Source organism: Panthera onca, chromosome A3 (genome assembly GCF_046562875.1).
Source record: "Panthera onca isolate mPanOnc1 chromosome A3, mPanOnc1 haplotype 2, whole genome shotgun sequence".
Lineage (NCBI taxonomy): Eukaryota > Metazoa > Chordata > Mammalia > Carnivora > Felidae > Panthera > Panthera onca.
Genome location: NC_138341.1, coordinates 37,495,350 through 37,522,975, shown reverse-complemented (window position 1 = coordinate 37,522,975; position 27,626 = coordinate 37,495,350). Strand labels below are relative to the sequence as shown.

Below are 27,626 nucleotides of genomic sequence, written 5' to 3'. Positions count from 1 at the left end.
GTGCCAGGTAACTGATAATCTACTTTCTGTCTCTAAAGATTTGCCTTTTTGGACATTTCACGTAAATTGAATTATACATTATTTCATTGTCCCTTTAAAACACCCAGTCACCCCTGCACAATCTGGAGCTCAGCTCTTTCTCTGAATAAAAACTGAATAAAAATATTGCTACTTTAATGCCTGGCTTTGTTTATCTTTCACAATCATCCCCACCCCTAATGCACACAAAAATTGTAACAACTATAAAGGTGCCAACAGGGGAAGGAGTGCTACTGGCATCTAGTGGGGAGAGGCCAGGGATGCTGCTAAACATCCTATTATGCACAGAACTGTCTCCCACAATTACTCAAACCAAAATGTCAAAATGTTGAGGTTGAAAAACTCTGCTGACCAGTAGAACCCAAAGTTTCAGCGATTAGAAGCAAAAATTAAAAAAAAAAACAACAAAACAACAACAACAAAAACACAAAAATTTTACTAGGATGTCAGAGAGATGATAAAGGAAGGGTCCACTCCCATTTCCATGGTTTGACTCCCAGACCCACGAATCCTGACTATGGGAGAAATAGCACCATATTATTGATTGCTGATTTAGAGCATATGTCCACAAAACATACTTTGCATCTAGCTGGTACTGAAACTGGTCCTCAAGAGGCCATTCCAACACCTTATTAGGTCAGTTGCTTTTTTGTGTGTGTGGTAAAATATATGATATAAAATTTGCTGTTTTAACCATTTTGAAGTGACAATTCAGTGGCATTAACTACATACTGCTGTGCAGCTATCACTGTCTGCTTCTAAACTTTTTCATCACCCCTAACAGAAACTGTAACCATCAAGCAATGACTCCCATTTCCCCCCTCTCCCAGCACCGAAAGTCTCTAATCTATTATTTGTCTCTGTGATTTGCCCATTCTAGATACCTCATATAAGTGTAAACATAGTAATGTATGCCTTTAAAAAAAAATTTTTTTTACATTTATTTATTTTTGATAGAGTGAGACAACGCATGAGTGGGGGAGGGGCAGAGAGAGAGTGAGACACAGAATCCGAAGCAGGTTCCAGACTCCGAGCTGTTAGCACAGAGCCCGATATGGGGCTCGAACCCACGAACCGTGAGATTGTGACCTGAGCAGAAGTTGGACACTTAACCCACTGAACCACCCAGGTGCCCCAGTAATTTATGCTCTTGAGGCAGACTTACTTCACTTAGCATACTGTTTTCAGGGTTCATCATTTGTAGCATGTGTCTGAATTTTATTCCTTTGTATGGCTGAATAATATTCCATTGTGTGTATATACCACAATTGATTTATCCATTCCTTGGGTTGTTTCCACTTATTCGCTCTTGTGAATAATGCTGCAATGAATATGAGTATGCAAATATCTGTTTGAGTCCCGGTTTTCAATTCTTTGGTGTATATACCTAGGAGTAGAATATGATAATTCTATGTTTAGGCCAGCTGCTTTATAATGATAGGGACATCACTTATCTATTGCTGCATAGCAAATTTTTCCAAAACTTTGTGGGTTTAAAACATAAATGAGACAGGGACCTTGGGAACAAAACCCTATGCACCCGGAACTCTCCCACATTGCTGTTAACACTTCTCTTGCAGAGCAGCCCGTGAGCTGTTACTGCTTTTTCTTGCAAAGCCCCAGCCAAGGAACAAGACTAGACCAGGTTCAGACTAGTCTGATATAAGATGGGCAGCAAATTTATTTTCACTGACTTTCCCCCTCATTATAATGCTAAAAAATGCACCCAGAAGTGGAGACAACACCCAGAACATATGTATGAAGAAGCATGTTTTGTCAACTGGGCCTGTGCCCCAAATTTCCTGGAATTCCTCACCCCTACATGCTTAAACATCCCTCTTTTCCCACCTCAGTCCCTTTAAAAGTTCCCTTGAGGGGCACCTGGATGGCTCAGTTGGTTAAGTGTCCAACTTCGGCTCAGGTCGTGATCTCACGGTTTGTGAGTTCGAGCCCCACATCAGGCTGTGTACTGACAGCTCAGAGCCTGGAGCCTGCTTTGGATTCTGTGTCTCATTCTCTCTCTGCCCCTTCCCCACTTGTGCTCTGTCTCTCAAAAATAAATACATGTAGGGAAAAAAAAGTTCCCTTGACCATTGTTCAGAGAGCCAGTTTGACACCTTTGTCACTACCTGTCTCTCTCCAGCTGTAGCTGTTGCCCCCATAATAAAGCCTTGCCTGTGCTTTTAAATTTTGGGTCCAGCCTCATTTCTACTATGGCTGGGTCCAAAGACCTGAGTCCAGTAACATAATTATTTAGCTTCTTATATTTTCTGTGGGTCAGGAATCCAGGAGCTACTTAGCTGGGGTGGTTCTGTTCCAGATTCTCCCGAAGCTGGAGTCACGTTGGCAGATCAGCTCCAAGATGGCCACTCATATGGCTGGCTTTTCACAGGCTGCATGAGTACTTTATGAAATGGTGACGGACTTTCCCTCAGGTAGGTAATTCAAGAGCCTAAGGCAGAAAGAGCGATGCTTTTCACCACCTGGCCTCGGAAGTCAGGCACCATCTAACAGTGTTACTTATTAGGAGTCACTAAATCTAGTCCACATTTAAGAGAGGGGAATAGGCTCCACCTTTTGAAGGGAGAAGTGTTATAAAGAATTTGTGAAACTACAGGGGAAAATAAGATGTCTGGCTTCAAAGAACTTTCCTTTGTATGGGAAGCTGACTCTGATTCACGCTAGGAATCAGTCTCTCACTAATAGGAGTGAGTCATGTTCCACGTCATTAGCTAACCTACAGATTGAGCCTTCCTTTCATTATTCCCACAATCGCCACTCTTCCCCCGGCGTTGTAGTAAGCAAAACTGAACAATTCTGTTTCCCATATATATGCTCTATTTTCTTGCCTTGACACAATTCTCTCCACCTTGGGATGCCCACTTACCCCCAATGAAAGTGAAAGAAAGAATCCAAGGACTCAGTTTAAAAATTCTAGTAAACATTTTGGATAACAGATCAAAAAGGGAACGGAAAAAGAATACACCTAAACTGGCGCGTGCGCAGAACCGCGAATGAGCAGGAGACAGCGGGCTTGCGCGGGGACGGGGCGGCGCATGCGCGGGGCGACCTGTGGCCAGTGCGCCGCACTGGGTCCCTTTTCCTCACGCGGTGGCTGTTACTTTATAGCTGCCGGGTCCTTGTGAGGGTGATGGATTTTGAGAATCTTTTCTCCAAGCCCCCCAACCCGGCCCTGGGTAAAAATCCGACCACGGACTCTGATGAAAGGTGATTCCTCATCTTTTTCTACTTTGGTCGCAGGGGCTCAGCTGTGTTCCGCCTTTTGGTTCCATTCGGAGGCCGCTGGGGCTGCGCGTGGGCCACGCCGCGGGGTCGCGCGGGGAGTGCGTGAGCGAGCGCGTGGGGTTGGCCTGGCACACGCGAGGGTCGGACGTGGAGAGGTCGTTCCGGAGCCGCGGGGACGGACGCGGGAGGTGGGGATCCGTTCGTAAGCCGCCACGGCTCTGGCCGGGACCCTGCTTGAGGTTGAGGGGACCGGCGGGGTCCAGGCGGTGACCGAGGGGGGTCGAGGGAGGCCCCAGGATGCTCCCCTTTCCTTGCGCTCCTGACCCTGTGAACCAGGTTAGAAACCCAGTGGGTTCCCAAAGTACTACTACTTCCACCGGACCATCAGCTCCTAGGGGACAGATTGTCATTTCTCACTGACACATGCTAACCGCTTTTTTTTTTTTTTTTTTTTCTTGTAGAAAAAACCGAAACCCTAAGTTCATTAAGCAGTGAAGGGTGAATAGTTTGCCTTTAGTGCATTGATTTGCCTCAAAAGACCCTGAAGACCATAATAAATCAGCAAACACCTTTGAGATGTAACATCTCCTTTAGGTTGAGAAAGTCGGGGGCACTGCTGGCCAGACGGTGCTAGTTTATTGATCTCATTCTTAGAGACGTGTATAGTGTAGTTTCTTTACACGCAGATACTAATTTACTTTTTTTTTTTTTTTTTTACTGAGTTTGAAATGCAAAAACCAACTTCTAAGCTTTTAATGTATTTTTTCCAATTTCCCTAAGCTGAAACTGTGACACACAGTCCTTTGTTCCTTTATTTCTCTCGTTGTCAATATATCTCTTATTCTGGTTGATTTTACCTTCTGATATCACTCAAATCTGTTCTCGTCTCTCTCAAATACCTTAATTAAAACTATTACCTTAATTCAGGCTACCATCAAGAGTTTTATTTAGTGCTTTACAGGAAATACGTCATTTGATCTTAACCTTGAAGAAAAGAACTATCCTTGTTTTTGCAGATGAGAAAATTGCAGAGAAAGGATAAATAACTTGTCAAGATTGCACAGTGTAAGTGGCAAAACTAGGATTAAGTTACCCAGTCTTACTTCAGGAGCCATGATTTGATTTCATTGCTGCGTTTCTAAGGCAAAGTGACTAAAATAAGATCTATAAATATTGAAAAGAGACAAAGACACTAGTTAATTGCAGATGGGTGATCATCTACAAAGGAAAACAAGAGGAACCAGTTAGTAGACTATTGAAATACGTAAGAGAATTCGGCAAGGTGAATCATCACAAAAACAATAGCTGCATGTAAGAAAACAATAGGGTCTGTCGGTTTGAAGATGTGTTGGATAAAAGATTCTATTCACAAGAGCTTTACTGAACTACATACTACACTTGATATTAGCCAAAAGGCGGAGAAGCGATTTTACTGAACTACATAAAAGACACTTCTGGATTTCTGCCAAAGTATTAGGTGGAGAATGGTATTGAAGTATGGAGAGCATCTGTGAACTGTTCCTTGTTCATACATATCCTTTGCCTGTTTTTGTTGGTCTTTCTTTTTAAAATTTTAGGATCTCTGGTCTGCAGATAGTTTACTTCCAATTTGTTGTCTTTTGACTTTGCTTATGGCTTTATTTTCATTGCATAAAGGTTTTTGTGTTTGCTTTAAGTAAGGTCAAATGAATTAATCTTTAATGGTTTCTGGGTTTTTTGCTAGTAATTTTATGATGGGATTACTCGTGTATTGAGCACCTGCCACGTGTGAGACATCCTAGGCCCTGGGGCTATAGCAATAAATAAACAAGAGATAAAAATCTCCATATTCATGAGATTTATATGCTTCGTTCACAGTACATAAATAGATAGTGTTTTAGGTGATGATAAATGCCTGGGAGAAAACGAAAATGATAGGAAGTGAGGATGGGATGGTCGGGAGAATGTATATGTTTTAAAGAAGATAGTTAAAGCCTCAGTGATATCATCGATAAGTAATATTTGAGTAGGGACTTGGAGGTGAGGAAGATTGATTTCTAGCAGAGAGAACATAAAAGCGCGTATAAAAGTCCTGAAGTGGAGTGAACATGGTGTGATTGGGTCATTGGAGCAGAGGGGCCAGGAGTAGCAGGAGTTGAAGAGAAGTAATACTCTAGAGGTACGCATGATAGGGTCAGGGAGGCAGATCATGTAGGGACTTGTAGATGCCATAAGAATGACTTTGCCTTTTACCCTGAATGAGATGAAAGGCTATTGGAAGGTTTTCAACAGGGTGACATTTTAGCAGAGTCATTCTGGTTGTGTTGAGAGTAGACTGTAACAAGTCAAGAGAAGCTTGGATCATAGTATTTAGTAGCAAGAAGTGGCCAAATATGGGTATATTTTGAAGATAAACTGGATTTTCTCACAGATTGGATGGGGATAGGAGAGAGGAGTCTATGTTGACTTCAAGGTTTTTGGTCGGTATCATTAGAAGGGTAGAGTTGGTGTTGAAAATAGCAAGAGGAGTAGATCAAGAGTTCAGTTTTGGCTCTATTAAAAATATGTCAGGTAGCAATCCAGGGGGATATGTTGAATAGGTACTTGGCTCTACCTGCCTGGGCTCCAGTCTCAACTCTTCCAGTTAACTAGGTCTGTGGGAAGTTTTATAAACATTCTGTAATTCAGTTTTCTCGTCTGTGAAATGGTCTGTGTGTCTTAAGGTTGTTATGATGTGGGTAATATGCATGGAATAGCTTCTGGCAGAGGGAAAACATAATGCCAAGTGTTAGCTGCTGCTGTTGTTAATGCTATTGTAGTCATTACTGTCGTTATTGCTTTGCCTCAGGGGAGGTTGCCTCCTACTCCATGAAATATTTCATTACTGTAACTGGAGCAATGAAGGCTCACAGTATGTGGCTTATTGGCTCTTGTAATAATGGCTTCTGTAGAAGGCTCAAACTTGGTGTCTTATCTGAAGAAATTTTGAGGCTCTAACTGGGGATAGATCAGTGGTAAACTGTTGAATTGGATTAAGTTGTGAAGCCTGAGCTCCTCCTAAGTTTGAAAGAAGCTCAGAGCCACTCTTCACATTCTTGCGCATTCCATTTGTAACACGTTTTTTTGAGAATGTACACATTGCCTAGTCCTTACCTTTACCTGGCACGTAACTCCTATCTTAAGCTTTTATTCAGTAGTCACTACTTGTCCAGACACAATTACTTTCAGTCTCTTGTATTTATAGTATAAGCCATTATTTAGCTTTACCCATAAATTTCATTGGCATCTTTGTTCACCAGCTTCTTATATTTCCCATCTTCATCTTTCATTTTTAGCTTTGCCAGAATATTCTCAAGTAATTGTCTCAGATGACGTCTCTGCATGTTCAGCTTCTCAGTCCTTGCGAGTCTGGAAACAACTTTTTTATCTTCCCACTTGCTTATAAGTTAGGCTCTCTCCTGACCTTGAAGGACACCCTGCATTTTACCTGAAATACTTTTCTCCCTTACATTCCTCCTTGTTTGCTAACTTTTTAAAAAGTTTACGTGTTTATTTATTTTAAGTAATCTCTACACCCAATGTGGGGCTCAAACTCATGACCCCAAGATCAAGAGTTGCATGCTCTTACAGCTGAGTCAGCCTGGCACCCTTGTTAGCTAATTCTTATATACCTTTGAGGCTTAGAAAACCCTTGGCTCCCAAATGTAAGTTAAGTGTTCTTCATATATGTACCAATGCTTATCAGACTATATTGAAATTGCTTTATTTTTTTTCTCCAAGAATATAGGAAGTTCTCACAAGGCAGGGACAAAGTCTTTTTCATTGTTGTGTTCCAGGATTTAAGGCCTACAGCCTGGTATATGGTGGATACTCAGTATTTGTTGAATGAATGGAATGATGGATGAATGAATGGGTGGTTTCTATAGCTGCTAATACTAGAACATGAAGGTTATGCATTAAATTTCAGGTTTGTACTTTACTTACAAACACATGTTGACATTTACTGCTTCTGTAATTTTGTTCTTGGAGTATTTGGAGTAGAATTTGAATTTGGAATTCCTTTGAGGGCAAGTAGAAGATAAGCCAAAGCAGTGAATTTTAATGGTGTGGTATGAACCATTTCCAGGTTGAAAAACCCTTCTTGTATTATTTGATATTTTTGCTACAGAATCGATGATGAAATAGATGATACAGAAGTTGAAGAAACACAAGAAGAGAAAATAAAATGGGAAGTAAAACTGGAGTGTGAGCAAATACCCAAAAAAGTAAGATTAAGTTGGCATATCAAAAAACCAGACAGGAGTGGGTGTGAGAAATTTATCAGGGGTCCTATTTGTCTCAGTATAGTCAGCATTTGAGATCTAGTTGCTTATATCAAGGAAACCTTGGTTACACGGTCAAAAAACATATTAAAAAACTTTAGTCATTTAACGTGAACTGTTTTAGTGTATTGCTTTTATTTTGGTTGTCTCTATTTCTGAAATGGGTTGTAGTCTATTTCAAAACCTTTTCAAATTAGGTCACAATTTTTAAGGGTTTTGATTTGCTGACTCAACTAACCTTAGTGATTTACAGCTAACTCAACTAACCTTAATGATTTACAGCTAACTCAACTAACCTTAGTAATTTACAGCTTAAAGCTTAGATGAATTTGCTAGGACTGCCCTAAACAAAGTACCACAAAGTGGGTGACTTAAATAACAGAAGGTTATTGTCTTGTGTCTCTGGAGGCTGGAAATCTGAGATCAAGGTGCTGGCAAGGTTGGTTCCTTCTGAGGGCTGTGAGGGGGAGTCTGTTTCATGCCCCTCACATAGTTTCTGGTGGTTTGTTGCCAGTCTTTGGTGTTCCTTGGCATGGCTTCCAGAAGCATCACCTTGATCTTTACCTTCATATTTGAATTGTGTTCTCCCTGTGTGCATATTTCTGTATCTAAAATCCTTTTATTTATTTTTCTATTTTTAATGTTTATTTTTGAGAGAGAGAGAGAGACAGAGCACGAGCGGGGGAGGAGCAGAGAGAGAGGGAGACACAGAATCCGAAACAGGCTCCAGGCTCTGTCAGCACAGAGCCCGACGCAGGGCTCGAACTCACAAACCACGAGATCATGACCTGAGCCGAAGCCAGACGCTCAACTGCTCAACTGACTGAGCCACCCAGGCACCCCAAAATTAATCCTTTTATAAGGACACCAGTCATATTGGATTAGAACCTACCCTAGGAACCTCATCTTAACCAATTATACATGTAATGGCCCTATTTCCAAATAAGCCCACATTCTAAGGTTAGGACTTCATCAAGAGAATGTTGAGGGGGCGGACACAGTCAACCCATAACAGCTAGTATCTATGCCTCTCTTGCCTCTTTCTCTCTTTGAAATTTTTTTTTCTAAATTTTTTTAATGTTTTTTTGTGAGAGAGAGACTGAGAGAGAGCAGGGGAGGGGCAAAGAGAGCAGGAGACACAGAAGCTGAGGCAGGCTCCAGGCTCTGAGCTGTCCACACAGAGTCCCATGAGGGGCTCAAACTCAACTGAAATCATGACCTGAGCTGAAGTCAGACATTTAACCGACTGAGCCACCCAGGCGCCCGTGAAATTTTTTTTAATTGTGAATTTTAACACATTACCAAGAGATGGGTTTGAGTGGGGAGTGAGACTCACAAGACACAAATAGGCTTTAATGTGATACTTTGCAGGCTCTGCATTGCCGGTGCGGAGCTGGATGTGGGCCTGGAGCCCACGAACCACAAGATCATGACGTGAACCAAAATCAAAAGTTGGGCGCTTAGCGTCCTGAGCCACCCAGGCATCATTTAATGTGCTACTTTTATACTTGGCTTTATAAAAGGATACAGACAGATAATGCAGCAGGTACATCATCTTCAGCTTCTCAGCTACCCAAGTATATAACTTCTTTTGCCCTTTGGGGCATGTGTGGCTGCTGTGGACAAGAACCAAGGTCTTGACACTAAGAAACTGTAGCCTGGATTTCCCCCCAATTTTTAATACTCTTTTAGTCATACAGACCCCAGTTCTTCATACCCACTTAAGGTTCCCTAATCCATGTATAATCCTATACATGAATTAGGCAGATAGAACATTCTACAGTTAATCTTTTTTTTCCAAAAAAAAATTTTTTTTTAACGTTTATTTATTTTTGAGACAGAGAGAGACAGAGCATGAACGGGGGAGGGTCAGAGAGAGAGGGAGACACAGAATCTGAAACAGGCTCCAGGCTCTGAGCAGTCAGCACAGAGCCCTACGCGGGGCTCGAACTCACATACCGCGAGATCGTGACCTGAGCCGAAGTCGGACGCTCAACCGACTGAGCCACCCAGGCGCCCCTCTACAGTTAATCTTAAGTAGATTCCAAGAAACAGTACTGTGAGAAGATGGACACCTGCATTATTCCTAAGTAGGCTTGCTACAGCCCGACTCTTTACTCACAAGTGCATGAAACATAAATGTACAATATCACAGCTGATTAAAAATAGAACACCCCAGCCAACAATTTGCAAGTCTAGAAAGAACATTACGCGCAAAGTCTCTGATGCCTCCTTTCTCAGTCATAACCCCTTGTTTCCTCCTAGAGGTAACTAGAGACCTAACTTGCATGCTAATAATCACTTCCTTGCTCTTCTTTACAGGTTTAGTTTTACTGCTGATGCTGTCATCCTTAAAGAACACAGTTTTTTCTTGCCTGTTTTTACATTTTATAGAAATAAGATAGTGATTGTATTTTTTTCTTTTAAAGATGATTTTTAAGTTTATTTATTTAAAGAGAGAGAAAGAGAGAGTGTGTGTGTGTGTGCATGTGGGAGGAGGGGGAGGGACAGAGGGAGAGAGAGAATCCCAAGCAGGTTCCGTGCTGTCAGTGTGGATCCCGGCATGGTGTTCAAACTCAGGAACTGTGAGATCATGGCCTGAGCCAAAATCAAGAGTCAGATGCCTAATGACTGAGCCACTCAGGCACCCCTTATGTGTTCTTTTCTGTCTTCTTTGTCTCAACATTATATTTACAAGATTCATAGATGTTGTGGTGTATACTTGTTTATTTTCTTAGCTGCATGGTATTCCATTATTGAATATACTAGATTTCATTGTTGGTAGAGGTTATAGGTTATAGGAGATTATAGGCAGTGCTGCTACATTCTTTAACTTGTGTCCTGTTGCACGTGTGTTCTGTATTTACCTAGGAGTAGAACTTCTGGGTCTTAGAGTATAAGCATCTATACCTTTACCTTAATGCCAAACTGTATTCCAAAGTGGTTTTACCAATTTTTATTCCCAGAGGTGTATATGAAAGACTGTATTTCTGCTACTCCACATGTGATATTATTATCCATCTTATTTTTTATCACCTGGTGAAGTTTCTCATTGTAATTTAGTTTATATATTTTTTTATTAAAAAAATTTTTTTTAACATTTATTTATTATTGAGAGACAGACAGGGCATGAGCAGGGGAGGGGCAGAGAGAGGAGGAGACACAGACTCTGAAGCAGGCTCCAGGCTCTGAGCTGTCAGCGCAGAGCCCGACACGGGGCTCGAATTCACAAACCGTGAGATCATGACCTGAGCCGAAGTCGGACGCTCAACCAACTGAGCCACCCACGCACCCCATTTATATTTTCTTAATTGCTATTGGGATTGAGCACCTTTTTGTGTTTGTCCATTTGGATTTCCTCTTTTTTTTTTTTTTTTTTTTGGTGCTTGTTCAGGTCTTTTTGTCTTAGTATTACTGGTTTGTCTGTGATTTTTTTTTTTTCCCTTGATTTGTAGTTCTTTATTTTGGATTATAAGGGTTCCCTCCTGCCCTTCATTGAGTATTATCTGTTGCAGATATCTGCTTATTTTGTGGCTTTACAGGATGGCATTTTTTGATTAAAAGTTTATATTTTAATGTATTCAGATTTATTCTTCTTTATAGTTAGTGTTCTATGTGTTTTATCTAAATATCCTGAGATAATAAAAATATTTTTCTGTAGTGTCTTCTAAAAGATTTATTGTTTTGCTTTTCACAAAGGCTTATAGTCACCATAACTAATTTTTGTATCTGTATACTGTGAGGTAGAGGTAATAAATTTTTTTTACCTTTTTTTTTTTTTTCCCCTGTTATCATACCCAGTTGTTCCAGCACCATTCACTGAAGGAAAAGAATGGTCTTTTCCTCCACTGGTCTGCAATGTCACCATTTTCAAAAATCAAATGTTTGTGTTTGAGTGGGTTTGTTTCTTGACTCTATTCTCTTCTGCTGGTTTATCTGTTTAGCCCTCCCCTAAGAGCTCACCATGTTAGTTACTGCAGCTTTATAGTGAGTTTAGATGTCAGATAAGCAAGTCCTCTCACCTCATTTTTCTTCTTTAAGTGTCTTGGCTTTTTCTTAGCCCTATATAAATTTTAAAATTAGTGTTTCCGTGGAAAATTCTGGTGGAATTTTCATTGGGAATACATTTAATCTGTAGATCATTTTGGAAAGAATTGACATCTTTAGAATATTGAATTGTCTAATATTTAGGTCCTCTATAATTTCTCTCAACAGTATATGATACTTTTCTTTGTAGGTATCTTACATACCTTCTGTTAGGTTTATTGCTAGATGTTTGATGAGGCTATTATAAATTACGTCTTTTTTAAGCATCCATTTTCTAACTCTTGGTTTCTCATAATTTTTCAAGAGTTCTTTCTTGTTCTTTGTTTTGATGTTATAGCTTTCTAGCATTTTTTAAATAGATAATGTCTTGAATGTCTCTTTTGCAACTATTTATGGTCTCTTTTGCAACTATTCAACTCTGCTGTTGCTCAGCTCTGCTATTGTAGTGTGAAAGCATCTAGTATAATATGTAAATGAATGAGTGTGGCTGTGTTCCATTAAACTTTATTTATGGGTGTTGAAATTTGAATTTTATATAATTTTCATTGTCATGAGATATTATTTTGATTTTTTTCTTCAAACGTTTAAAAATTCTAAAGACCATTTTTAGCTTGCTGTTACAGAAATAAGTGGCAAGATGGATTTGGCCCGGGAGCATAGTTTAATGACACCTGCTCTAGATTTCTGTCATGTGTTTTGTGCCTTCATTGTCCCTTGATTTAAGATAGGCCTGGAGTTGATGGACGGCCTAAACTGGTGTGTTGCCGGGTCTGTGTCTCTGTAGGCCTTTTGTCCAGATGGGAAGCTTGACTGGACATTCTCTGTACATGAGTGGGCTGTGTGGATAAGTGGGTTTCCTGCAGCCTGCTTTGTGCTATGCATCCCTTTCAGCGGTCTGGTGAAGCCCATGGGTCCCTTCTCAGAATAATGTTTTTAAGTGAATAAAATAGAATATGTTGGATTACAAAGGAAATTTATTTTATTGAAATATAGTAATCAAAATAAAATGGGAAAAGAGTAATATGTTCTTTATTAATGTACTAAATAATAAGGTCCAACAGGTCTAATTATTGTAGCTTTGATATAGTGATGAACATAAAAGATATTTTGAGATTTGCAACAACTATAAGGTGATATATGAAAGTAACTATGATTCTATTAGTGACAGTTGCTGGTACTGCTGATACTACTGCTGTTTGTTGGCCTGTGTTTCACAACAGGAAGATGCTAAATGTCAACTTAAGGGTTGATGATGCAAATAATGTGTGATTTTTATTGCCATTCAAGTTCATTGAATTCTGTCCATAGACCCCAGTGGGCGGATCTCTTCTGGATAGTGGGGTAGAACTCCTGTTGTAGGTTGAGTGGATGGAGTATATTTCTGGTGGGGGTTGCTCTCAAATGCCAGAATGTGGAGGACTTCATCCTGGGGTCTTAGTACCCAGGTAACAAGACTTGGCTTTTATCAGACATTTTATTCAATTTCTTTATTCTCTTTTTTGCCCAGGGTAAATTTTTGTTTGTATGTGTTCTGGTGAGGAGTAGGGTAGAGAGAATTTGTTAACAATAGCTTTGTCTGTTTTTATGTAGAATTTTAATTCATCCTCATTTACAGCCCCGTTTCTCACACACCAACGTAAGCCCAGCCTCCCAGTTATCATTTGCTTTTTGTTTTTCAAATGTTTGCCAATAATTTGTTAAACTTTTCTCAATTACTGATGAATGTACTTCATTTCCCCCCCACCCCCACTAATATGGAACTGTTTTTACATTTCTATACTTTTATTTCTGTGGACTTTCAGGAGGCCACACTAGTTCAATAAATCATCCTAAATTAAAAATCTTTTGCTTAAAAAAATTTTTATTTAGACTCCTTCACTGAAGGGAAAAAAGTTATATGGTGTATTTATATGCTTTCTAAATTACATAGAGAACAACAAATATCAAAGCAAGGAGTTTATAGCTAGCTGCATGAAGAAAAGTATTAAAGCAATCATTTGTATTTTGTGTATATCATTGCTCTCTAAGAGTAATCATATCCATTAGGAGTGCTCATCTCTAATGTATAAAAAACAACATGATGATCTTCCTGGTTTTATTCATGTTGCCAAGTCGTCTCATCTTTTCATTTAATACAAATGAATCAGACATATTATTACCTGTTAAAAGGGGTCTGCTTTGGTACATATTTTGTGTGTGAGGGAGCACTTAATTATTCATTTGGATCATTGTGATATTTTGATTCAGTTACGTTGAATAGAATTTCCTGTGTGTTTGACTAAGCTTCGCGAAGCTGTTGCATAATTGGATGATTCTCCCTGTGCCCATTAAATAAAATTAAAGGCGAAAACCAAGGTAAACATAATTATCACAGAAATTGGCCAACTTTTTATAAAGGACCAGCTAGTGCATCATTTTGACTTTGTGAGCCATATTGTCTCTGTCACAACTAAGCCACAGGTAGCAGAGAAGTGAATGAATGGGTGTGATTGTGTTCCAGCAAAACGTTATTTCCAAAAACAAGAGGCCAGGCTGATACCTGCCAACCCCTGACTAGAAGAAGATACATTTACAAGTTCATTCTATGGCTTTAGTTTTAAAAGGTGCTCTTTCTTGAAAACTTGGAGACCAGGAACTTGGTGGCCTGATGATTGTTGGATTGGTGGTAGTCTTGTCTGGTGTAATGAAGATGAGGTGTACATTAAGGCCACTGTCAGGTTAGGAAACTTTCTCCACTTGTTTGGATTCTTCAGGCAGGGAGCAAAGTCCTTTTGTAAGCCTACGATAAATCCTCTGGTGGTACGACTCCTAGCTTTGAAGTTAACCATCAAAGGTAAACCATTAAATTGGGCCACTTAGTATATTTTATAATAGTCTTCTGGTTTGTTTGAGTCTGCTGCCTTGATCAGTTATAAGAAAGTAGGTAAGAGACCAGGCCCCAAAGCATGCTCTGGAGCAGGATCATTGGCCAATTTAATGGTAGACATGTCATCTCTTCTTGATATCAAAACAGGAGCCCTTTGACACTTGGACTTTTTAAAATAAACCTTAATTAAAATGTATCATATATACTAACTATAATTATACAACTTGATCCACCTGGGTTATCAAGTATAAATACCTATATAACCAATACTAGGGAATTCTGGTACTTTATTTATTTTTTTTTTTTTTTTAATTTTTTTTTTTTTTTCAACGTTTTTTATTTATTTTTGGGACAGAGAGAGACAGAGCATGAACGGGGGAGGGGCAGAGAGAGAGGGAGACACAGAATCGGAAACAGGCTCCAGGCTCCGAGCCATCAGCCCAGAGCCTGACGCGGGGCTCGAACTCACGGACCGCGAGATCGTGACCTGGCTGAAGTCGGACGCTTAACCGACTGCGCCACCCAGGCGCCCCTCTGGTACTTTAATTCAGAGTACTTTAAGTTGTCTGCTGTGATCATCTCAGGCTGACCCAGGGTCAGTTGCCTTACCTGGCTTGCTCTTCCAGTGTGGGTGCCAGTGTTTGCATCTGTCGCCTTGGGGCAGCTGCAACAACAGTGTTAGAAAACTATTTCTGAAAGTAAAATTAACTTGATTATAGAGAACGGGGCAGTTCTTTCTTCCTTGTTTTCAGTGCTGCCACCTTCTCTGCCACCAATGCTGTGAGTTACAGGAAAAATAATGGACTTCGCTAGCTGTGATATATCTTAGTGTAGTATAGATTTTCACTTGGGCCATTACAGTTTACTTGTTCTTTTATGAAATGATGAGTTATTGAATTAAACCATTTAAAGTATGCAAAGGGATGCAAAGGGAGAAATAAAATGTGAATTGTAATACTATAATTCAATCAAATAAAATTATATCAAATAATTAAGATTTGGGGGTTTCGTCTTTAATTCAGTAGAGTACATCTAGTGTACAAATTCAGAATCTTGTGTTAAGTTTTCTTCAAGGACAATATGTTGTGTTTTTTGTTTATGTTTTTTTTTTAATTCTGGAAAATTTTAAGTATGTAAGAGTGGAAAGAAAAGTATATGAACCCCTGTATACCCATCACCCAACTTCAACAATGATCAGTTCATGGCTGGTCTTTATTTCTTCTTTATAACCAGATTGCGTTGAATTATGCTAGGTTTTTAAAATTGAAAATTTAATTTTTACTTAGTTTAGGCACTTGGGGAACTCTACAGCATCACCGAAGAAATTGCTACATAGAAAATCAAGAAGTAAGGACTATGATGTATATAGTGATAATGATACCTGCAGTCAGGAATCAGAAGATACTTTTGCTAAAGAGCTTCAGCAGTATATACAAGCTAAAGAAATGGCAAATGCTGCTCAATCCTTACCATTTCCTGAAGAATTGAAGAAAGAGGGAGTGAAGGACACCCAGAAAGGTAAGGGTGAGACTGTTTTGTCATTTTGTGTTTATCTAGAGAAGCATCACAGTTGTCCATATACAGATTGGGGTTTGGGGAGGGGGGGAGTTTTCTCTTGCATTTTATTTCATAGGAAGATCTGCTTTCCATGGATCTTATTTATTTATTTATTTATTTATTTATTTTTGTTTATTTACTTTGCGAGGGGGAGGGACAGAGAGGGGAGAGAGAATGCCAAGCATGCTCTGTGCTGTGAGCACAGAGCCTGACTTGGGGCTCGATCTCATGAACTGTGAGATCATGACCTGAACCAAAATCAAGAGTTAAATGCTTAACTGACTGAGCTACCCTGGTGCCCCTCCATGGAGCTATACACCAGATGTGAGCTTGCATGGCCGGAGACCCCCCCTGAGACCTGGCCATTTGGTGTACAAATGCTTAGTTTATAGGAGGAAAGTACAGCAGGGTTATCAAAGGCCATGACTGCTTTGAAAGGGAGAATGCTAAATCCTTTGCCTCTGTATATATGAAGGACAAGATGTGCCTGTTTGTATTGCTGTGTTCTAGGGAGGGATTGATTTCATATCTGTTATAGCGGTATGCCAGACCAAACTCAGAAATAATATTCTTTTAGATTAATCAGATAAAGTTTAGTCATAGATATGAGGACAAATGACCATGGTAAACAAAATTAGTCCTCTTATTTTACTGCTTTTTTTCTCTTGAAATGTTTTTTTGTTTAAAATCGGTCTATAGATAAATTTAATCTATATAAAATGTTTTCTTTTTCTTTTTTTTAATCTGTTTTTATTTTTATTTTAAATTAAACACTCTGCCCAGTGTGGGGCTCAAACTCACATCCCCAAGATCTAGAGTTGCATCCTTTACCAACTAAGCCAGCCAGGCACTCATATATAAAATGTTTTCAGTGAAAACTCTGACAGTAGTGTAAGAGGTCATTTTAAACATTTGAAGGTTTTGCTTTTATAGTGCTATGGCAGTTCCTAATTAGCTCCATTATACTCTGAACACTTCAAAAGGATCTGGCTGGTGGCAAGCAAGATTGATTTCATTAATTATCTTGCTTTTCTTTCTTCCTGACTATACCTTATCTATTAAAAAAAATTTTTTTTAAGTTTGTTTATTTATTTTGAGAGAGACAGAGGCAGCATGAGTAGGGGAGAGGCAGAGAGAGAGGGAAAGAGAGAGAGAGAATCCCAAGCAGGCTCCGCACCATCAGCACACAGCCTGATGTGAGGCTTGAACTCATGAAACTGCCAGATCATGATCTGAGCCGAAACTGATAGTTGGACACTTAACCGACTGAGCCACCCAGGCCTCCTTACCTTATCTATTTTCATAAGGAGTGAATTGGGGATCCAGAATATATTAATTCTCCTTTTGGTCTCTTAATCCCAGAGCTTCCAGAAAGGTCAGCATCGTACCACTTTTCACTCAGTGAGCAGTGGAGAACTCCTCCTGGATTATTATAGAATGTACTTTTTTTTTTTAGGTGTTTATTTTATTAATTTTTAAGAGCAAGAGAGAGCACGCAAGCGAGCAGGGGAGGAGGAGAGAGAGAGAGACAGAGGATCTGAAGCAGGCTCTGAGCTGCCAAAGCACAACCCAATGTGAGGCTTGAACTCATGAATCATGAGATCATAATCCATGCTAAAGTCAGATGCTCAACTGACTGAGCCACCCAAGCGCCCCAGAATGCACTTAAGAGTAAACTGCCGGGGTGCCTGGGTAGTTCAGTCAGTTAAGTATCTGACTTTGGGTCAGGTCATGATCTCCTGGTTGATGAGTTTGAGCCCCACGTTGGGCTCTGTGCTGACAGCTCAGAGCCTGGAGTCTGCTTTGGATTCTGTGACTCCCTCTCTCTCTGCCCCTCCCCCACTCACACTCTGTCTCTCTCTCTCCCTCTCAAAAAGAAACAAACGTTAAAAAAATTTTAAAGTAAACTGCCATTGTACTTTTATGTCATCATAAATTAAAATTAAGCATTTTAAGATTTAATTTAATGTTTAAGATTTAAACAGAATTAACTTTTTTGTTTTTAGTTGTTAAACAAAAAAATAAAAACCTTAAAGCTGTACAGAAAAATGGTAAACAGAAGAAAATGAAGCGAAAATGGCCTGGCGCCGGACACAAAGGATCCAACGCTTCACTGAGGAACAGTGGCTCACAGGAACAGGTACAAGAGTATGGGCACGTAGGAGAACGCCTACATGCTGCAGGATATTCATCTTGCACCTACCTCAGTGGCAAGCCATAAAACGAGGGTTCTCTGACGGTGAAAAATCTCCTCTCACCATCAGTTGGCTCTCCACATTCTTCCTTGTCACTATTGCAGCTCCTTCCCTCTCCCTCATGAGCTGCCAGCACCTGTGTTAAGCCTTAACGTTGAACCTGTTTACCTGAATACGTGCACACAAGTCCCTTGATTTTGCAGTGTTGTACTGTCAGAGACTGGAAAAGCAGGAGGAGCAGGGAGAAGGTAAAGTAGCCCAGAGAACACTTCAAAGGTCACAGAGTCTTACAGAGTTGCTATGATTGCGGTTCCTGGTCTATCAGTATTTGTCTCCCCTCTGGAAATTAAAAATGAATATTTCTGAGCATTGGCTTACAAAACACCCCCTATCCGCTTGGTGTTTTGATTTTGCTTTGTAGAAGTTCCTCTTCCTTGGTCTGCAGATGTAATCAGGGTAGAATAGTAAGTGACTCCTCTGGACTCTGCTTTTCTGAGGTGTTTTAAACAAACTTTTTTGTTAGGCTGGGTCCAGAAGACAAGAGTCAGGGGTGGTAAAATATTAGAAATACCAAATATTATGGATTGAAACATATTTATATATGTTTCCATATTTTACAAATGAGGACTCTGAAGCCCTGGGGGTTCAGGTGTCTGCTCAGTCACACAGGGCCAGGCCACAGCCTGTATCTCCTGACCCTGTTGGTATTCCCTTCATTTGGTTTACATGGACTCAAATGATTATTCAGCTAAAGTTGACAGCCCTTCTACATGAGTAGCAAATTGTAAACCTGTGTTAGAATTTAATAACATAGTCAAATAAAACCAAAGATTTAAACTGGCACATATTGGACACATAATTTTGATGGTGTTAAGTAGAAATTTAACGTCATTACAAAGCAGATCACGTAAATGTAGTCAGGTCTCTTCTTTGCACATATTTAATTCCTAAACATGTTCAGAAGTTTGGGATGAAGACATTGTATGTAAATTGTACCACAGGTTAAGGTGCTAAAATGGTTTAGGTTTCTAAAGAGCTAAAATGTATTATGAGATTCCCCTTTTGTTTTTATATAAAGGTCACCTTTTGTTTTTATATCTCTGTTGCCATCTTTGAGGTTATATTTGTTTACTAGATAGAGCTGGTTATTATTCTCCGCTCTCACCCAGTGAGCATCTCATTGAACTTAAAGAGTATACCGCTTTCGGTTTACCTTACAGTCTCCAGTTTTGTCTCCGTCGTTCTCAAGAGCCTTATTCCCGGATTTCATTTTTTATCACAAGTAGCAGCATTTTCATTTTAAAAAATTGCTTATTCAATTTTTAAAAATAAGGGCAAAGTATAGTAAAATAATACAAATTGACCAAACACGTTCAGTGCTGGAATTCTGTTGTAATTGGCAGAACATTTATTTTTCAACTGATGTGCAAAAGTCCAAATCTTACACATGTAGGCCAGTTTAGAAGAGTCACTTTTTAATGTTTTAAAGGTGGTCAAAATAATTTTGTGCAGTGGAATAAAATATTTAAATTTATATTTCTCACATTTACTTCTTTGTTTTTGTTTTCAAAGGATGGTAAACCGAAAGAGAAGCAGCAGCATGTGAGAATGAGTCAGGGATTCATCAACCAACATACAGTGGAACGCAAGGGGAAACAAGTTTGTAAATATTTTCTTGAAAGGAAATGTATTAAGGTATAAAAAACTGCGTAAGCAAAAATATACTAAAATGTAAGGTATAGCAAAAATGTACAAAAGCCAACTACTGTCTCCATTGGATACTCTAAAAGCATACCTGTACATTTTATAACTCTTTCCTTCTGGAAAAGGTTCAGTTAGAAAGCTTTACTGAAGTATTATTTTATGTTTAAAAAAGATACTTTTTAGGGGCACCTGGGTGTCTCAGTCAGTTAAACTGCTGACTCTTGATCTCAGCTCAGCTCATGATCTCACAGTTCGTGGGATTGAGCCCTGGTGGCAGGCTCTGTGCTGGCACTGTGGAGCCTGATTGGGATTCTCTCTCTCCCTCTCTTTCTGCCCCTCCCCTGCTCATGTTCAGGCTCTCTCTATCAAATAAATAAGCATTTTTTAAAAAAAATACTTTGTGTTAAAAAGGTTTAGGATGTAACAAGATTTTAAGCAGATACATGTGGAGTGGTTATACGATAGCTCGTTAAGAATTAGACTGTAGGGCTTCTCAGATTTTTTTCTGGAACCATTTGCTTGTTTTAAGATTAGTAGGAACTGCATGACTTAACTGAGAAATAATGGCTTGTCCTTGTTCTTTCCTTTCGCCCAGGGAGACCAGTGTAAATTTGATCATGATGCAGAGATAGAGAAGAAAAAGGAAATGTGCAAGTTTTATGTACAAGGATATTGTACCAGAGGTGAAAATTGTCTGTATTTGCATAATATCCTTTATCACAAGATATAATTTTACTTTTTATAAATATTTACATGAACATTTTAAGTATGTATAATTTTGAATAAAACCCGTGTTTTAGCTATGGCAAAATTATGTTACCCAAGCCCAAATCCATATCAAAGTGGTTAAATTGTGTGATTTTTTTTTTCCCCAAGAAAGAAAAGATGGATTCTCTAATAATTCTCTCAAATGAAGATCCTTCACTTGGATAGCATAGCAGCAGGTTCATGAGACCTATTCAACCCACAGAAAGACTCAGAATTTCTGCTGTGACATTAACTAATTATATCTATGTTCATAGAGATATAGCTATGTATGTGTATATACATATATACAACTACTTTGTTGTTATTAATGATTTTCTATTTAAGTAATCTGTACCCCCAGCGTGGGACTTGAATTTACAACCCTGAGATTAAGAGTAATATGATCTACCAACTAAGCCAGCTAGGCACCCTCATATGAGTTACTTTGTTTAAAAAAAAAAAAAAAAAAAAAAAAAAGGCGTCATTTGGGAGTACTTGTTTTCTGTATAGTCTGTACTGAATTGTCCTTTAATTTGGAGAATAACCTTAACTCTTTAATGCAAATGGTACAGACAGGTTGTAAAAACATAGAACATAAAAATTTTATGGTAATAGCACCTTTGGGTACCACAAAAGTTGTTTTCCTTCAGTCATGCAGTATAGGGAATCTCAAACTCTAACTTGAGAGTTTTTTTTCTAGAAAACAATGTTGAAGTTGTTTAAGTTCATTCTATTTTAAATAAACCTAATATATAAAGGATCCAGATTTGTAAAACCTATCATCGTCATTGGCTTTATTGCCTCTACCCCAAAAGAATGCCTTAAAAATAATCACATTTCTGGGGTGCCTGGGTGGCTCAGTTGGTTAAGCATCCAACTTCAGCTCAGATCATGATCTCATGGTTTGAGCCCCACATTGGGGCTCTCTGCTGAGCCCACTTCAGATCCTCTGTCCCCTTCTCTCACTGCCCCTCCCCTGCTCATGCTCTCTCTCTTTCTTTCTCAAAATAAATAAATAAACTTAAAAAAATTATAAAAAAATAATAATCACATATCTTAAAGTATTTAAAACACACAAACTTTCCTTACGTCGTTGAAACAGACCTATAATTTATTATAAAAATGAATATGAAGGGAAAGTTTCATGTGATAGCCAATAAACTTGATTTATTATAATTATCCTAAAATTAGATGTTTCATATAGTTCAATTCATAATTTATCATATTTTAAATAGAGAATTTAGTGTTTCTACTAGGAGGAAAGGCCTTTATACAGGGAACATAAAGTTAATAAATTATAAATTATTTTAGTTGGATTAAAATTGTTCTCTTCCTTAACACTTGGGTTACATGAATATCCTTGCAAGTTTTACCATACAGGAACAAAATGTTATCAGGGTGACTATTGCAAGTTTTCACATGCTCCACTGACTCCTGAAACACAAGAATTGTTGGCCAAAGTAAGTAGAATTTTAATTTTTGTTTTTCTTTTTTAAAGAATATGTTTGAACTAAGGGCAAGAATTTGGAAACATACTATTCTTTAAGGAGAATGCCTCATAGGTTACCATTTGGGATATGTTAGGATTGACAATCTTAGAATTTAATTCTGTTTAGAAAATTATTCATTTGTATATATATTTTTTGTAGCTTAAAGGAAAATATATACTTATTGCTGGTAAGAACGTTATACTTATGCAAGCAATAAGTATAAATTGGAATGTTCTTAAAACTTTCAAAGTAGTTAGTAACCTTAGTAGCCAAGCTAACCAAAGGAAAACAAAGCAAATAGGAGAACTAGTACTCCTGTTATACTCTTAGAAGGAAAGCTAAGAATCATTGTGTGATGAATGTTTTAAAGTTATGTCATAGCATCCTTAAATAGTTATTTCAAAGTTTTCTTCAAATGTTCTTCCAGTCAGTGAGGAAAGATAATTGAAAAAATAGTAATTTATATTCTTTCATCTCCCATATGTTAGTTAGAGTCTGTGCCTTTAAAATTAAATTGAAATTTAAGCGAAAATGAAAGATTCTTCTAGAACCAAGCCATATCATCTTGTGGCAGAAGTTCTCTTGAGTGTGTGCAAATATGAGAAAGTCAGAGGTGCTTATTTATGGATATTTTTATGTTGTAAAATATGAAGGCTTACCCTGGAATTAAAAGTCATACCAAGGGGCACCTGGGTGGCTCAGTCAATTAAGTATCCGACTCTTGATTTTGGCTCAGGACATGATCTCACAGTTTCTGAGTTCGAGCCCCATGTCAGGATTGGTGCTGATGGCTCAGAGTCTGCTTGGGATTCTGTCTCTCCCTCTCTCTCTGCCCTGCTCACATGTGCGCGTTCTCTCTCTCTCTCAAAATAAATAAACTTAAAAAAAAAAAAGTCATACCAAGTATTTTGTTATTAGTATGAAATATATATGGAAAAAAGAGATGTAAAAGTTATGTTTCAGTTGTTCTTACGGTATTATAATTACTAGGATAAATAGTATTGGAATCATTAGAAAATTACAAGACCATTATGATATACCTGAATTTGATATTGATGCATAAAAATGTGTGGTTTTTTTTCATATTAGGTTTTGGATACTGAGAAGAAGTCATCATGAAAATAAAGGTATGAAAAAGGTAAAATTAGAATTTAGCACATTTCCTTTTATTTCTCTGAAACACCTCTAGAAATTGGCATGGAAACATAGGGCTTTTCCATTTTCTAAAATAGAAATCTTTTTCTTTCTCCTCCCCTGCTAAAAAATTATAAAATATCTGATACATATACATAGATATATATCTCCCGTCTCCTTGGACCTGCTTCCCTCTGTTTGTCACTATCTTTTGTATTTTTATTCTCCTCTTGTTTCTATGTAGATTCGCCAATGTATGCGATTCACTAAATACTGTATTTAGTTTTGCTTGTGTTTGGATTTTATTTAAACAGTTTGGATTTTTTTTTAAATGTTATTTATTTTGAGAGAGAGAGAGTGAACGAGCGAGCATTGGGGGAGGGGCAAAGAGAGGGGAGAGAGAATCCCAAGCAGGCTCAGCACAGAGCCCAATGGGGCTCAATCTCATGAACTGTGAGATCATGACCTGAGCCGAAATCAAGTCAGATGCTTAACCTGCTGAGCCACCCAGGATCCCCACCAGTTTGGATTTTTTTTTAAACAAGTATTCTGTGTATTTATTGGTGACTTGGTATTTTCACTCAACATTATGTTTCTAAGATTCGTTCATGTAGACCCACAAAGCTCTTATTCATTAATTTATACTTTTACATAGCATTTCATTCTGTAAATATGTTAACATTTACTTAAACATTCTACTAATGATGGACATTTAGGTTATTTTCAATATTTTAAATATAAAGTATTGCTAATAATGTGTAATTAATATATCTAATAACATACATGTCTTTTGACGTAAATGTGTGTAAGTTATCTTGGTTATAAACCAAGGAGTAGAATTGTATCTTAAAATTTTAAAACAATACTAATCTTTTCGAAAGTAGTTAGAATGGTTTGTATTCCCGTCAACTGTGTAAAATAAATCCTTTTACTCTATACTTGCCAATACTTTGTATTGTCAAGTCTTTAATTTTTTTTTCTACCAGTTTATTGGGCATAAAAGTGATGTCACATAGCTTTATTTTCATAAAGCTCAGCGTCTTTTCTTATGCTTGCTAGCTTTTGAGTTTCATCTTTGGTGAAATGTCTGTTAGTGTTTTTTGCTTACATTTCTATTGGGCTGGACTGTCCTTAAATTGATTTTACATATTCCTGATATAATCCTTTGTGAGGTATGTGTGGCAGGTCTCCCCATTTTGTAAACTGTCTTTTCACTTTTTCTGAGGTGCCTCTGGGAGCAGAATTGCTTATTTTGGCAATCTGTTTAAGTTTTGGGGTTTTGCTTTTTACATTTATTTTTTACTCCTTTGAAAAAAGTACCTGGTGGGGTGCCTGGGTGGCTCAGTCGTTTAAGTGGCCCACCTCAGATCATGATCTCGCGGTCCGTGAGTTCGAGCCCCGCGTCGGGCTCTGTGCTGACAGCTCAGAGCCTGGAGCCTGCTTCAGATTCTGTGTCTCCCTCTCTCTGACCCTCCCCTATTCATGCTCTGTCTCTCCCTGTCTCAACAATAAATAAAACTTAAAAAAATTAAAAAAAAAAAAAAAAAAGTACCTGGTAATAGTTGCTAATTTAATGGTGTTAACAACCACAAACTTCTCAGCATGTAAAAATAAACATTTCTTTTTTCTGTGCATCTGCAGATTGGCTGGGAATAGCCTGATCTGGGCTGGCCTTGGCTAGGTTGGCTCTGCTTCTTAAAGCAGGTTGACCAGGATGGTTCTGGCCCACGTTTGTCTCAGTCTCCTCCTGGCATCAGTGGGCTAGCTGGGATGTGTTCTTCTCACAGCATTGGCAGAAGCTCAAGGCTGTTTGTATCATCACATTTACACACAACCCATTGGCCAAAGTAAGATACATAGCCAAGTCCAAAGTCGGAAAGTAGGGAAGTACACTCTTGTAGTTTCCATGTAGGAGGAGCCGCTAAATTACATGAAAAAGAGAGTGGCTGTGGCTAGTGGGAGATGAGAAGAATTAAAACTAACTGATTTCTTTTTTAACACCTTATTTTCCCTCTCTTTCTTTATATGGATAAGCATTCTCTCCATACCATTCAACTGAAAACACTGCCCTTTCCCCACTGATCTGTAATGCCTGGTCCCTCTGGTATAGATAAGTTTCCTTCAGACAAAGATCTATTTCTGGGGTATCTGTTCTGCTTCATTTGTTTTTTTTCTTTAATACTCTGTCTTAATTACTGTAGTTTTACTGGATTTTATATACTTTGATAGTTTTTCTAATGCTGTTCTCCATGAATGGCTTGGCTATTTTGGGCCCTTTTACTTACTTTGATATAGTTTTCACTTGTTTTTAGTGTAAAATTTAATACTTTTTGGTAAATTTAAAAGTTGTGTGACATCACCAAATCCAGTTTTAGAATGTTTTTGACATCCCCCAAAAGATCCCTTAGACCCATTTTAAGTCATTCCCCAGTCCCATATCCAGTTGTAGGTAACCACTGATCTTACTATTTCTAGATTTGCCTTTTCTGGGCATCTCGTATAAACTTTAATATGTGGTCTTTTGCTTCTAATTCTTTTCACATTGTATGATGTTTTTGAGATTCATTCATGCCTTAGCATAGATCACTTTTTGTTTTAAAGAAACTTTGTTATTTTTTTAAAGATTTATATATTTTTTATTTTTAGAGAGAGAGTGTGTATGTGAGTGGGGGAGAGGGGCAGAGAGAGTGAGAGAGAGAGAATCCCAAGCAGGCTCCATGCAGGGCTTGTTCTCACGACTCTGGGATCATGACCCGAGGCAAAATCAAGAAAGAGTTGGATGCTCAACCAACTGAGCCACTCAGGCACCCCGATCTCACGTGTGTGTGTGTGTGTGTGTGTGTGTGTGTGTGTACACATATAAAATTGCCCCCATTATTCCATTGTATGTTTTGGAGATTCTGGGTCTTACAGTAAATGTATTTTTAACTTTTTAAGAACTGCCACATTGTTTTCCAAAGTGGCTGCATCATTTTGCATCCCAGATAGCAATGTAAGAAGATTCTAGTCTCTTCACATGCTCACCCACATTTGTTACTGTCAGTTGTTTTGATTGTGGCTGTTCTAGTGAGGTGGTATCTCATTATGGTTGTAATTTGCATTTTTCTAATGATTACTGGTGTTAAGCATCTTTTCATGTGCCATTGGTCAATTCAGATCTTTACCCATTCTTTAATCGGATCATTTTCATACTGTTGAGTTGTAAGAGTTCTTATATGTTGGATACAAGTCCTTTATCACATATATAATTTGGAAATATTTTGTCCCAATATGTGACTTTGTCTTTTTGTCCAAGTTTGTGCTTATATTTTTAAAATAGTGTCTATTAAAGCATGAACATTTTAATTTTGATGCCCTAAGTGTATTTTTTTTTTTTTTATGGATCATGGTTTTGAGGTTCTATCTAAAAATTCTAACGTAAGATCACAAGATTCACCTATGTTTTCTTCTAAAAATTTTTATAGTTTTAGCTCTTTCATTTATGTCTATAATTCATTTTGAATTCTTGAGAAAAGTGTGGTCTAAGGATCTAAATTTTTCTTTTTGCATATAGATATCCCATTGTCCCAGCCGCATTTCAAAAAAAAAGACTGCCCTTTCCCCAGTGAGTTGCCTTGGCATCTTTGTCAGAAATCAATTGACTATAAATGTAAAAATTTCTTTCTGGACTTTCAGTTGTGTTCTGTTGTTGTATATGTGTATCTTTATATGTTATATGTTAGGCTCTATATGTTTATCTGTTGCTCTGTATGTTTACCCTTATATGTTATCACACTGTCTTGTGATAGTGTCTTGTGATTCTATAGCTTTATACTATGTGTTAAAATAAGGAAATAGAAGCTGTCTGGTTTTGTTCACCTTTTCAAGGATTGTTTTGGCTAATTTAGTGTCTTGTGCTTTTCCATATAAATTTCAAGATCAGCTTGTAAATTTCTGCAAAAAACCTGTGTTGGAATTTTGACAAACATTACGTTGATCTGTGGAAAATTACAGTGTTAATTGAATCTTCTGGTCTGTGAATATGGAATGTATCTCAATTTAGATCCTTAATTTCTCTCAGTTTTGTACTTTTCAGTGTACAAGTGTGTTGTTTACACTTTTGTTAAATTTATTTACATGTATTTTTCCTTTGATGGTGTTGATGAGAGGAATTAAACTTCATTTTTGGGTCATACATTCATGGTAAAGAGAAATAGAATTAATTTTTGTATTTTTTTAAGTTTATTTATTTTTGAGAGAGAAAGCATGAGTAGAGGAGGGGCAGAGAGAGGGAGGGAGGGAGGGAGAATCCCAATCAGGC

General features: G+C 38.2%; 1 protein-coding gene across 1 annotated transcript in view; it reads left to right on the top strand.

The window, feature by feature from the left end:
* Nucleotides 1-3,090: 3,090 nt before the first annotated feature.
* ZC3H8 (zinc finger CCCH-type containing 8) overlaps nt 3,091-27,626 on the top strand; it is a 32,715-nt gene continuing 8,179 nt past the window's right edge. The window contains exons 1-8 of the mRNA XM_081795232.1: nt 3,091-3,267; nt 7,433-7,529; nt 15,786-16,017; nt 18,063-18,196; nt 19,824-19,910; nt 20,551-20,664; nt 22,055-22,162; nt 23,282-23,330. Coding sequence (XP_081651358.1) covers nt 3,191-3,267; nt 7,433-7,529; nt 15,786-16,017; nt 18,063-18,196; nt 19,824-19,910; nt 20,551-20,664; nt 22,055-22,162; nt 23,282-23,311 — 879 coding nt within the window. The 5' untranslated portion in view covers nt 3,091-3,190 and the 3' untranslated portion in view covers nt 23,312-23,330. The remainder of the gene's footprint in view (nt 3,268-7,432; nt 7,530-15,785; nt 16,018-18,062; nt 18,197-19,823; nt 19,911-20,550; nt 20,665-22,054; nt 22,163-23,281; nt 23,331-27,626) is intronic.